At 34.1% G+C, this 14356-nt stretch overlaps 1 protein-coding gene across 1 annotated transcript; it reads left to right on the top strand.

Annotated features, from left to right (window-relative positions):
* Positions 1-3038: 3038 nt before the first annotated feature.
* LOC127134022 (hexosyltransferase GAUT11) lies at positions 3039-5870 on the top strand. The gene is made up of 2 exons (XM_051061775.1): positions 3039-3495; positions 4290-5870. Exons 1-2 carry the CDS (start codon positions 3343-3345, stop codon positions 5742-5744), a joined length of 1608 nt encoding a protein of 535 aa, XP_050917732.1. The 5' UTR covers positions 3039-3342; the 3' UTR covers positions 5745-5870.
* Positions 5871-14356: the final 8486 nt, after the last annotated feature.

Below are 14356 nucleotides of genomic sequence, written 5' to 3'. Positions count from 1 at the left end.
TTCTCTCCTCAACTTAGCAACTTGTATCTCCACATCAAATAAAATGGGAAAGGGCATATATAAAAGCATCAAGGTGACCCTCCTCAATGTCATCATTTGACAAGAGGGCCTCAAAAGAATAAAGGGAATAAGCTTTCTCATCAAGGGAATTCCTATATACCTTTTCAAGGATGAGAATCATCGGCCAAGGAGACAATTTTAGGGCCCATGTGATTATGAGAAAAGGGAAGGGAATGTGAATCAGGAAATACCCCCATTTCTACAGCGGGAAGAAACTTCACTATAGAAACACTCACTATGCGATTAGGGTTATCACTCATATTCACAGAATAACATAAAATGCTAAAGGTAAAAGCTTGACTTGGAAAGGGTACCTGGTAAAGCGAAGCTGGTGAAGCAAAGTAATGGAGAAAGGTGAAAGCTTTGAGCAAAAAGCTATAACTATTCTAATAAGTACTTTCAGGAAGGAATATAAGAAGACATTTTCTAATAAGAAATGCTTGTAAATGGAAACCAACTCTAAGAGATTGCGAAAAGTTTCCTTTGCACTCAACAATACATATGTATAGGCGAAGGTGATCAAACGAACCATGTCAGCTAGAAAAGAAATTAAAAAATGAACGGCTGAATCTTTCCCTTGGAAATATAAACAAACTCAAGTACACTTGAGTGCATTATAAGCAACGCCAAACCCTAGTTAGTCACTTCAGTCCACACGTCAAAAATAAGTAACAAAATGTTTCAATGATAAAAATGAATTTAATGTGCTTGTTCTACACTACTTTTACAACTGACTCCAAACGTTTCACGTCTCAATTCGAAACAAACAGTATCCCTGAAGGTCTTCCACAACCACTAAAGACTTCCTTGACTCCCTAAGCGTTCGCCAAACCTTAGGGGCATATGTTATGGGTCGGCGAAAGGCCCAAATCGGCTCATACCCATTCCATTAGACCCGAGGTCTAAAAGTCATCTCACACGAAATACAAGGTACAGTTTTATGATCTCCATTATTCACTACACTCATCTTGAATCTTGAACTGACTTAGACATTAGAGTGTTAATCTTGCAGAACCATCCCCGTACCATCGTATCAGAGATCAACACCACCTGTTCAGGATTCATCACCATCAAATTATCGTATATATATATATATATATATATATATATATATATATATATATATATATATATATATATATATATATATATATATATATATATATATATATATATATATATATATATATATATATATATATATATATAAAGGATCAACTTATTCAAAGAGTATTTTTTTTTAAGTTACACCAAATCATAGCTTTTAAATTGAATCTAATCTAATGGTTAATTAAGTAAAAATGCTAATTATCCATTATTTTAGATTCAATTTAAAGACTATGATTTGGCGTAACCTAAAAATATATATTCTTGGTGTAAGTTGATCCCCCCTCATATATATATATGGTTGTTATATATATTTATAGAAGATTTCCTTTTAAATAGTAATAATAATTTGGTAATTAATCTATTTGTTTTATTCAGATTTGATTTTTTATTTTTAGATATTTTGCATTTTATAATTCTTTTATTTGATTCTAAAATTATTGATTTCTAAAGGCTAGCTTTTAAAAAGCTATTTTTTTTATAAATTTATTTGATTAAAAAGACTAGATCTCAGGTTATAAGAAAAACCTTTTAGTCTATTCGGACTGTTATTTAAATAAGTATGGATTATTTTTTTATTATAATTCTATCGTATATTTTACTTTGAATTTAAATACCAAAATCAAACTTAGTTATACTGAAGAACGTATAAAAATTGGCTAAAAACACTTGAGAAATAGTTTCACAAAATTTATGCTAATAGGTTAGTTCAAATATAATCAATGTAAGTTGTGAGAGTAAGGATGACAAAAAAAATCGTACTCATGAGGATTATTATTTTGTGCAAAAGATGAAACTATTTTTATATGTCTTTAAAAAAGATGATAATTTTTTTTGCTAATTATAATTTGTATTTAAAAAATAGTATTTATGGATCCCCGTTAATATTTAAGAATATTTCAAAATCCATATGGTGGAAACCCATTCGAATATGGAGAGACACAATTATCATATTTATTTATTCAAAGGGGGTGGATAACAAGAGATTAGTACTCGTGTCTGTGGGTAGGAGTGTGTCATGTCAACTAAAAGGATTCTACGGCCTAACCTACACCGATCTAAGGTGGACCATATATTTTTTAAAAATAAAAATGGCTAGACTTTTTTATAAGTATATTTAATTAAAAAGATTAGACCTTAACTTATAAAAACTTTTTAAGACTATCTTAATCGGGCTATTTAAATGAGTATGAATCATTTTATGATTATAATTCTATTTCATACTATACTTTGAATTAAAATACAACATTAGAACTTTATTATCTTAAAAAAAAACATATGAAAATTGGTTGAAAACACTTTATAAGCTATGCCATAAGTTATTTTCTTAGATTTTTATATAGAGATAGTTTCACAAAACTTATACTATTAAAATAATTCATATAAATCAATGCAATAAATTTTTATTATTATTGATCTTTTAATTTTTTAATCTATATAAATATTAATTAAATTATTTATTTACATATGGTCAAATAAAATATATTTTTTATATAAAAAATAAAAAAAATATACTTTTAAATAGGCTAATTGAACAATCAGAAAAAAAACCAAACTCAAACTTAAAAATAAATCTATGAGAGTTAAATTTATATATAATTTTAATTTTATATATTCCAATTTCATTAAACTAATAATTTCTTTTAATTTTTCTAAAAACATAATTTTATATGAAATAATTTTTGATTGGTTTATTTTGTGACAAACCGCGTATAATCGTTTCCTTATTCATCCTTAGAACTTAGAAGTCCAATGGTGGATGCAAAGCAAACATTAGATGTAACCTTCAAGTTTCAACTTTTTCCTCATTCGGTTTCTTTCTCATCCTACGTGTACCTCTTGTCTTTATTTCTCATTAATTAATTCTCATTCTAGAAAAAAGATAAAACCACACTCTTTATTTTACTTCTTTTTTCTTCGTTTGTCGGCTTCATTATTCTCTTCTCAAATTTTACACACACAAATTCATCATCGTTTTATTATTTTCTTTTTTTTGCTCTCACTTCTTTCACAAGTAACGCTTCTGCTCGTTTACTGAATTTCATAATCCTCAAAGAGTGACTCAGTGAACAAACATTGTCTATTTAACAAGACGTTCTTGTATGATTCATAGGTTGTTGTTGGTTTTCGATTTTCGATTCTGAGCTCAGCTGTTGTGGGAAGAAGCGGTTAGAAATGCGGCGTCGGGCAGCCGAGTTTCGGCGCCCGATTCGACGGAAGTTGTCTTATGGGATCTGCTTTCTTCTTGGAGTGTTCTCCGTTGTCGGTTTGGTTTTGTTTTTTCTTCAACATAGTTACCATGAAGATCGGCTCAAACATCCTCTTCTGGTACCGACATTACATCCTCTCTTTTTATGTTTTTCTGTTTCTTGATGTGCAAATACCTCTAAAACCTTTATATTGTTGTCATAGTTATGGTTGTAGATAGAATCTAAAGACTTGTCTGTATCCGTGCTGGTGTTGGACATCTGCACCGATATTTGTCTGTATCCGTGTCAGTGTTGGGTCGTATTTGGGGTGTCTGTACTTCGTAGGACGAAAGCACGGACTATGGATGTGACTAGTTTGTGGAGGACTATTTTTTGTGTATATTTGTTTTCCAATCAATGTTATTCATGTTATGGATAATTTTGTTTCAAATCAATTCATTCATCTTGATGGTTTTGTTGGTGTTGTTGGAGCAAAATGTGAAATGTATTTGGTCTAAATTTCAAGAAAATACAATCGAGATCATGAATTTTCAATGTGGAACAAGATCATCTTGAGTACAAAATTGTAGTTTTATTTTGTGTCACTTGCTTATGTTTTGTATCTAGAACTGAAAATTTTGACTGTCATGAGTTCGTATTTTTCGAATTTTTCAGAGTCAGTACTTTCATATAGCTGAACTCATTGGAGTCAATTGTTATAAAAACTTATTGATTTGATGATTTCAGATGTTGACTGACTGATATATGTTAAAATTCGTCGATTCTGATTTGTATCTATGATTCTGAGAAATGGTTATGACTTATTATACAATTTACAATTCCTTGTAGAATCTGGCCATCATTCTTCCAACATCATTTACGATTTAGGTGATATTGCCCTTTTGTTCTTACAGAATAAGTTACTTATTGCAGGAGAGAAACAAAAATGTTGAACATTTTGCTACGGATAGATTGAATTTTACCGAAGAAATTTTAAGTGCGGCGTCTTTTTCGAGGCAATTATCAGAGGAAATGGTTCTGGCCAAAGCTTATGTTGTTATTGCCAAAGAACACAATAATCTTCATCTAGCATGGGAGTTAAGCTCAAAGATTAGAAGTTGCCAGCTTTTGCTTTCGAAAGCTGCCATGGCCGGAAAGCCTGTCACGAAGGAGGAAGCCGAACCGATTATTAAAAGCCTATCTTCTTTGATTTTCAAGGCACAAGATATCCATTACGACATTGCAACTACTATAGTTACAATGAAATCGCATATTCAAGCTCTTGAGGAGCGGGCGATTGCGGCGACAGTTCAGAGCAATGTGTTTGCTCAAATATCGGCCGAAGCATTGCCGAAGAGTCTTCATTGTTTAGATGTGAAACTTACTTCTGATTGGTTAAAGAAACCTTCTCTGCAAAAAATCTCAGATGAGACGAGAAACTCGCTCCGGCTTACGGATCCGCATCTATATCATTTCTGCATCTTTTCGGATAATGTACTGGCAACATCTGTCGTTGTTAACTCGACAGTTCTCAACGCTGAGTATCCAATGCAGTTAGTTTTTCATATTGTAACCGATGGTGTCAACTATGGAACAATGCAAGCATGGTTCCTCGGTAACGACTTTAAAGGTGCTACAATAGAGATTCAGAATGTCGAGGATTTTCGTTGGCTGAATGAATCTTATTCTCCGATTGTCAAACAGCTTCTCAATTCAGAATCTCGAGCCTTTTATTTCGGGGCATATCCAGATGTAAACGCGGAACCGAAACTGCGGAATAACAAGTTTTTGTCTTTACTAAATCATCTTCGGTTTTACATCCCCGAGATTTATCCACAGCTTGAAAAGATTGTTTTCCTTGACGACGACGTTGTTGTCCAGAAAGACCTAACACCGCTTTTCTCACTTGAATTGCATGGAAACGTAATCGGTGCAGTCGAAACCTGTCTTGAAGCATTTCACCGGTACTACAAGTATCTCAACTTCACAAATTCAATCATAAGCTCAAAGTTCGATCCACAGACATGCGCGTGGTCATTAGGCATGAATGTTTTTGACTTGATTCAATGGAGGAAATCAAATGTGACAGCAATATATCACTACTGGCAAGAGCAGAATGCGGATGGGACGCTGTGGAGGCTCGGTACACTTTCTCCTGCACTTCTTAGTTTTTATGGTTTGGTCGAACCACTTGACAGAAGATGGCATGTTTTAGGACTAGGTTACGACCTAAATATCGATAATCGATTAATCGAAAGTGCGGCTGTTATTCACTTCAATGGTAACATGAAACCATGGCTGAGATTATCTATAAGCAGGTATAGGCCACTATGGCACAAGTACATAAATCAAAGTCACCCTTATTTTCAAGAATGTGCTATAGGTTAAAATACAACTATTTATAGATTATGGAATCACAGATTATTGTAGAGTCAGAAGTAGATAATTTTGACTTGAAATCATCACAATCTCTTGAAATAGAAAAGAATAAAGGTTTTGCCATTGTTGTTTTTATTTCCTTTTTACCTTTGATTTTGCAGTCACAGTCCCTTGAAATAGAAAATTATTGATGTGTTATGTCTTAATGCCAAATAAGAAGCTATCTAACAGGACATGTTTAGATTAGTTTCAGTTATACTCAAGGAACAGATCCAAAAAGCAGCACCAGATGCATGTTTTTTTTATAGATGATATAGTTCTTTTTGGAGAGTCGAAGGAGATTGGTTTTCACGTAAGTAGAAGTAAGACGAGTATATAGAACGTAAGTTCAATAAAAAAAGATGTTTCTAATCTAGAAGTGAAAGTTGGAGACCGTATTATCCCTCAAATAACACGGTTTAAATATTTTGGGTCTCTGATACAAAATGATGGAGATATAAAAGGGAATGTAAAACATCGAATTCAAGCTAGGTAGTTGAAATGGAGAAAGACATAACGTGTTTTATGTGATGCAAAGGTACTATTAAAGTTGAAGGAAATTCTTTATCAGATTGCGGTAATTCCTGCGATTTTGTATGGGACAGAATGTTGGACGGTTAAAAATCAACACGAGAATAAAGGAAGTGTAGCAGAGATAAGGATGTTGCGGTGGATGTGTGGTAAGACTCGATGGGATACAATTAGAAATGAAGATATTAGAGAAAGTGCCAGGGTAACGCATATAGTGGAGAAGATGGTGAAAAATAGACATAAAGGAGGATAAGTCTCATAGAAAGAAGACAAACAAATGGGAAGACTTAGAAAAACTATTAGAGAACTTATTGAGAAAAATCTCAAAATTAATTATTTGGATATAATCATAATCTTTGATGGAACATTATCATAAAAGTTGATGTTTAATGAGATATGGAAAAAGAATAGCATTAAAGATGAATAGAATCCTTTACTCTTAAGGTTTGAATCTAACAGTCTCTCTGACAATGATGTGTAGGTATTGTGTCATGCAGTATATATTCACGTGAATGAAATTCTAATAAAGAGCTTTTTTTTTACAGCATTGTGTAAGATATAGCAATGTCTAACGTATTGCTAATTCTATCTCATTGCTAAATAATAAGTTATATGACTCATGAGAGGTGGTTGGAGAGGTAAACATCAATGCCAGTTATTTTTTTATTTATCATACTTCATTATGAAAGCTAACAATTAAGGACTTTATGACCGTAACTACTTTGCAATAACTTCTAGACTTCAAACTAGAGCCGAAATTTTCAAAACACAATAGACAATATAAAGGGGATATATATAATACTGCTAGTATCTATTATGCCACAATGACTGATTGCATGTCGAGGGGTGTTCTATAGAAAAGTCAAAGAAGTGTCAGAAAAATCATATAAATGTCTATTAAAAATTAAGACAAATGTTTCAAATAAAAATTTGTTTTTTTTTTCTTCAAGACACTCTTATACATATTTTGGATAAATCTCACACAAATTTAAAGTTGTTAAACGTGTATTTAAATAATATTATTAATAAAGAATTAAAGATATTAAATTTGAATAAATAATTTTAACCTTTTTTAATCATAAATTAATAAATAAAATTGAAATACTTTCTTATACATAGTGGTGATGATGTTCTATATTTTAATATTATCGTGTTGAAATATACATATCGCGTCTCAATGTCCGTGTCGAAGTCAGTATTAATTAGACTAGTGATAATGACATAAATTAAAGTATAATGATATATGTCATTGTCATTTTAATAATAATATTATATCCTATATTTTGATGTATAGGAATAGCTCGATTGAACTCCACAACAAACTCATTTGCACATCGCGCCCTTCCATCAGATTAAAATGTTTTTGATAAAAAATATGTTGGTTTCTTTCTTTTCAAAATTTCCACAAAGTTGTACAAACAATTGGAGCTCATCTTGATCCTTGCACATGAACTAGTTCAACAACTAGAGTTTCAAATCAAAATTTCCATAGATATGTATACTCAGGAGGGTGCATACCACACAAGCTTTGTAACACGACAGTGTAAACGCAAGTGATCATTAGGTCCGGTTTTTTCATCACATAAAGGGAGGCTAGCATCAATCTTTACTCCTTTTCTAGTTAAGTTTATTCTGGTTGGAAGGATCATCTTGACTAATCTCCACAGAAAATTCTTAATGACGTTTGGAAGTGGGATATGCCGAATTTATTTTTATATTTTGTTGTCATTTTCACTAGACACGGTTGCATCCGTTGAAATTAACCACAATCTTAGAGATAATTCAAATCAATCTTAATTGAACGAGAATCAATATTTTTGATTGATCGTTCTTCTCGTTCCTTACTCTTCACTTGAGTGATCCAACCATACATTGATTGTCTGATGATTTCGCTGCACAATTATTTGAAAGAAAAGAATCTGCAAAAGTGAATGTGGGAAGAAATGAGAAATTAGGGTTTTGGAAGAAAGAGGAAGAAGATGAATCAAATTTTGCAGAGTTTCTCTCTCCGTTTATTCTCACTAATTTCTCTTATTCAACTTACTTACAATAGTATGATACCTCCCTATTTATAGATGGGATCACTTTCACACCAAGTAATCTCTAACTAACAAACAAAATAAGATAAATGCTAAGTTTAACTCTGTCGAGGTTAACTCCTTCGGCAACTATCTACTTTGACTACTATTGAATACATTCGACTTCGACTCTGTCGAATCTTACAACATGCTTAACATAAAGAAGTACATACTTAACACATCACCTAATTCATTGTGTCTAAGCTATCTACATTCATCATTGTTCCCTTGAACAATTCGACCTGCACAACCTTCGTCATGATGTCTACAATATGATTCTCAGTTCTGCAATGTTTCAAGTTTAGCTTATTATTCACTACTTGCTGTCGAAGATAATAGAACCTCATCTCGATGTGTTTGCTTCTTCCATGTGCTATCGGATTTTTGACTAGGTTGATAGAAGACATGTTATCGATCTTCATGATCATTTCTCCATGGTCTTCTCCTGAAATCTTCTCGATCAGGTTCACCATCCTCATTGCTTGACATGCACACAGAGAGACAACTATGTACTCCGCTTCACATGATGACAATGCTATTGATTTATTTCTTGAACTTCAAGCAATTGGTGCGCCACCTAGCATAAACATATATCCAGCTGTGGATCTTCTATCATCGCCATCACAACACCAACTCGAATCGGTGTATCCCACTAGTTTGTATTATTTTCCTTCATCTGTTGCTGGAAAAAAAATTCCATAGTTGAGAGTTCCTTTGAGATACCTTAATATCCTCTATGTGGCTTCTAGGTGTGATACATTTGGCTTCTGCATGAATCTACTCATCATACCTACACTGTATGCTAGATCAGACCTTATGTGAAAAAGGTATTTTAACGATCCAATGAGTATTCTATACTGAGTTAGATTGACATCATCATCATCTGAGTCCTTCGACAGTTGCAGTCTTGGTTCAGCAGGTGTTGAAGTTGCATTTCAGTCTTCCATCTCAAATATTTCGAGTATTTCATTTGCATATCTTCTTTGATCCATCATTAAACCTCTAATACTCTTGTAGAATTAGATACCAAGGAAGTATGAAATGTTGTCAAGGTCATACATTTCAAACTCCTTTCTCATCTTACCTTTACAGTCTTATATCTCCCTTTTTGCAGCTACCTGTTATCAACAAGTTGTCGACACAAAAGTATAGTATAAGTAATTCACTTCTGCTTCTTCTGATATATACTCCATCCTCATTTTTGCACTTCATAAATTCCTTCTCCCTTATGAAACCATTTATCTTCTTTTTCCAAGATCTTGGAGCTTGCTTTAGTCCATACATGGCTTTGTGCAGCCCGTATACCTTACTTTCTTGGCCTTTCTTCACAAACCCAACTCGTTGTACTACATAAACCTCTTCATCTAGAGGGTCATTCAGGAATGCACATTTCACATCCATCTAACACATATATCAGTTGTTTATGTTTGCTAGACCAATAACCAACCTGGTTATTTTGATCCTAGCAACTGGCGCAAAGACTTCATCAAAGATGATTCCTTTTCTCCGAAGAAATCCTCTGGCTACAAGTCTTGCTTTGTGTCTGGTTATTTCTCCTTTTTTATTCAACTTCACTTTATAAACCTATTTTACATCAATTTCCTTCTTGTGTTGGGGTAATTCGACTAGTGGCCAAGTATTGTTAACTTCTATGGACCTCAGTTCTTCATTCATCTCATGCATCCATTTCGAGTACCTCAACGTCTCAGTTACATTGACTTGCCCAATATCTGCATAGAAAGCATAATGAATAAGTTCACCTTCATCATCAACCACATCATCTGATGTAATGATACATTCACGCAACCTTGGAGGCATGTTTCTTGTTCTTTGAGGTCTACCTGTGCCTGTTTGACCCATGACTTCTTCTTGTCGAACTTCTTTGTCAGCTTCACTAGCTGACTCATCACATAAAATTCTTACTGAATCCTTCTTGAAATTATCTTTTCAATCCCACTCCTTCAGATCATCTATGATCATGTCTCTGCTGATCACAACTTGCTTGTTTAAGGGATTGAATAGTTTGTATCCACTGGTTAAATGATATCCTATCAGGATCATTTAGATAGATTTGTCATCAAACTTCCCTCTAAACTGATCAGACACATGTTTATGTGCTATAGATCCAAACACCTTCAAATGACTTAAGCTAGGCTTAACACTAGACCAACATTCTTCTGGTGTGATTCCTTCTAGATTCTTAGTCGTACATCTGTTTAGGGTGTATGTTGTAGTTGACATTGCCTCGCCCCATAACTCATTAGGTAAGTGCTTGCCCCTTAGCATACTCTTCACCATGTTCATAATGGTTCCATTCTTCCTTTTTGCAGTTCCATTTTGTTGTGGATTGTAGGGTGGCGCCACCTCATGCACAACACCCTCTTTCTCACATAATGCATCGAAATCTTTCAACACATATTCTCCACCACTATCAGTCCTTAGAGTTTTAAGCTTTTGATAACTTTGTGTCTCCACCATATACTTAAACTTTGTGAACACCTCAAGCATATCACTTTTCTTCTTGATTAGGTATGTCCATATTTTTCGACTAAAATCATCTATGAATGTGACAAATCATTTGCTACCTCCAATTCAATCCATTTGGATAGGACCACATACATCTGAATATATGACTTCAAGAATTGCCTTTAACTTGCTTCCTGCATCTTTGCCGAAGCTATTTTTGTGTTGCTTTGCTTGAACACATTCTTCACACACTTCATTTGGAATGTTGATTTTTGGTTATTTCGAAACCATGTTTCTTCTTTTCAGATTTTCAATTTTTTTGAAGTTGAGATGGCCAAGTCTGTAGTGCCATAGCCATTCGACTCTGCTAGTTGCAATTGCCAGACACTTGTGCTTTATCAAATTAAGTTCAATCTTGATAGTTATGTTTGGAGGCATTAGTGCCTTCAAGATTAACCTACCACCTATTTTTCAAGAACTCTCATCATCTTATCTTTGATCAACACTTTGTAATTTTTCTTGATCAGTTACCCTATGATGAACAAGTTGATTTTCATGCCTGGTATGTATAATACATTGGAAATTACTGACCTTTTGTCATCTTTCCTCATAATAAGAAAATCACCAATATCTTCAGCAGTCAGGGTGTTGTCATTTGCAAATTTCACCTTTTTCTTCATCAAGGGACTTGTAATACCCCATATTTCCTTAAATGCTCAAATTTATATTAATTGAGATCAACTGAGTTTCTATGTGCTCTAAAAGTTCTCAGTTATGATAAATAGAGTGAATAGTAAATTCTGATTAACTCAACTAATATTATTTGGGATTGACCTTTTATTAATTGAGAAATTTTGGTAACACTAATAATGGGTCAATTGCTCTAGTAGAACAAATATTAAAAGTGTAGTATCACTTGGGATATTTGTTACTATTACTAACCTTTTCTAACCACATATTCCTAGTGGCAAGTGGTGGCCACATGTTTATATCCTACACCTACCAACCTTGTGTACCACTTCATTTCCTCTAGTTATCAGTAGAAACATTGACAGAGAAAGAAATTGGGACAAAAGAAGGGAACTTGGAAAGAGGAAGATGCTTGGAGGAATAAGAAGAAAGAAAGCTATTGGAAAGAAGAAGGAGGAAACAAACTTGGAATCCATCATCACTTCATCACCATCTCATCCTCAACAACTTCTCCTCTTCCATACCTAAGGTGGGTTCTAGGTAGAACTTTAGATTTAGAAGTTAGGGTTTGATAAACCATGAATTTGATAGTATGATAGATGATATTATAATAAGTTTCTCCATGAATCATGAAAAACCTCCATTGATGATGCTTCTATTTGTGTTCTTGTATTTGTTGGTTTCTTGTGATATAATGATATCGTTGTTGCTTTGAAAGTGTTGTTGGTATATTTTCATGATTGTGACAAGATATTGGTTGCTGGAATGAAACAATATTATGCAGGTTGGAAACTATGTTGTTGTGCAGAAGAAACTGTGTTTTATGCAGGGACCAATCGATTGGTTATGGAGTCTTTTCCGGACCAATCGATTGGCTCTGGAGTCTTTTCCAGACCAATCGATTGAATGGAGTTTCTAAGTTATGGAAAGTGAAAAATGTTTGGGACCAATCGATTGGTCCTTAGTGAAAATCGATTGTATTATCTTTCTGTTTTGTAGAAAATGAAATTTTTGCAGGACCAATCGATTGACAGTGGGCTCCAATCGATTGCACAAACTTACTGACTTTGAAAATTGGAAATTATTCAGTTGTCAATCGATTGACACTCAGGATCAATCGATTGATCCTCTGTGTTCTTTGAAAAACAGGAATTTGAGATAAACCAGTCGCTTGGGCTTCCCCAACCAATCGATTGGCTCATGCCTAAGACTTCAAATTTCATTTCTTTAATGTTTCTAAATGCATTTCATCAACTATTAATCACTTGTTATGTTATACTTGTATTGAATCAATGTTGAATGTGAGAATTGCATGTTGAATCTAGTGAGTCAACCTAGTGATCATTCTTAGGCCATAAGTTAGACTTATAACTTAGATAACATTAGAAAGTGACATGTATTCGTATGATGCTTATGTGAAGGTTGTAAATGAATGGTTACTATAGTTGAGAGTGAGACGCTTTGTATGGAACATGCATTGTTATTGCTTGTATATTAGTGAATGAAGTCACTAGTGATTGATGAGTCTAGTTATGTTTTATGGAATTGATAAAGTATCAAGAATGTTTTACCCTTGATGGTGTACATCCCTATTTGAGATGCTTAGATGAGTAAGCAATGGGATATGACTCCAATGATTCGTGCCTTAATTGGGTTTGAACCCTAACCATGGCGGACATGGGGGATAGGTGGACATCAAAGTGGGTTAGAGGCCCATACGGTGAAAGATACCCTAAGTGGGTTAGAGTCCCATACAGGTGACAATCGCTTGGATTGAGTTTGGAACTCATAGAGGACCCGATATCCACCGTGAAAGTCGAATCATACGAGCATGCATGAACTGAGCTTGCCCTAGATGTAGGTTCGTTCAGGGATTGATGTTTCGTGAATCTGAACAGTGGCTTAATTTGAGTTGTGAGAACTCATGAGCATGTTGCCATACATTGCGATACTTTTCCACATCACTTAAATCTTCTTTCCCTTGTTGACTTAAGTTGGATATTGATTAGAAAACCCTGTAGAGCCGAGTGGACCCATAAGATAGGGAATCCACTGGGATTATTATTTCACGCCTTGTTGTTGATTATATTTCAAGTAGTTCCGATCAGGCGAAGGGTAAGGACAAGATAGAGTGATGTCTTGCTTACCTGATGTTTTGGATGGCTTCTCTGCTATGTAGATATTTTTGAGATTATTCTATAATGATCTAGTTCCTAGTTTTATTTTGGGCACCTTTGTGTATATTTTGTGCCATGTAGTGTTTTCTTTTGGGCATGTAATATGTACACTATTTCTGTTAGGCACTTATGTATTTCAGTACAAGTATTACACTATGTATAATATGTACTCTAGACATATATTATATGTGGGTGTTACAATTGGTATCAAAGTAGGTCGTATCCTCGACCTAGCCATGAGATATTATAAGTATGCCTTTCTGCCTCATATGTGGGTTATCATCATTGTCCTTGATGTTATATTCATAGAATTGAGCCTGATCAACTTAATTCTATTTGTATGACATTCAGGATCATGGCTAAAAGACGCAGAGGTCGTGGTAGACCTAGAACTCAGAATTCAGATTCAGAACCGCCAAGTGGTAGTGAAGGTTTTCAATGGCCTCGGTTTGTGCAACAGATGCAACAACAACAAAACCAATTCATGCATCTGATGATGCAACAATTGAATGGTGGTCTTCATCCTCAAGGGGTTCCACAAGAAGTTGCAGGTGGTAGTTTCTAAGATTTCTTTTGCATGAATCCTCCTGAGTTCCATGGTGGATTAAATCCTGTGAAGGCTTGTGAGTGGGTAACCAGT

The sequence above is a fragment of the Lathyrus oleraceus genome, chromosome 1 (genome assembly GCF_024323335.1).
Source record: "Lathyrus oleraceus cultivar Zhongwan6 chromosome 1, CAAS_Psat_ZW6_1.0, whole genome shotgun sequence".
Classification (NCBI taxonomy): Eukaryota; Viridiplantae; Streptophyta; class Magnoliopsida; order Fabales; family Fabaceae; genus Lathyrus; species Lathyrus oleraceus.
This window is presented reverse-complemented; position numbering and strand designations above follow the sequence as displayed.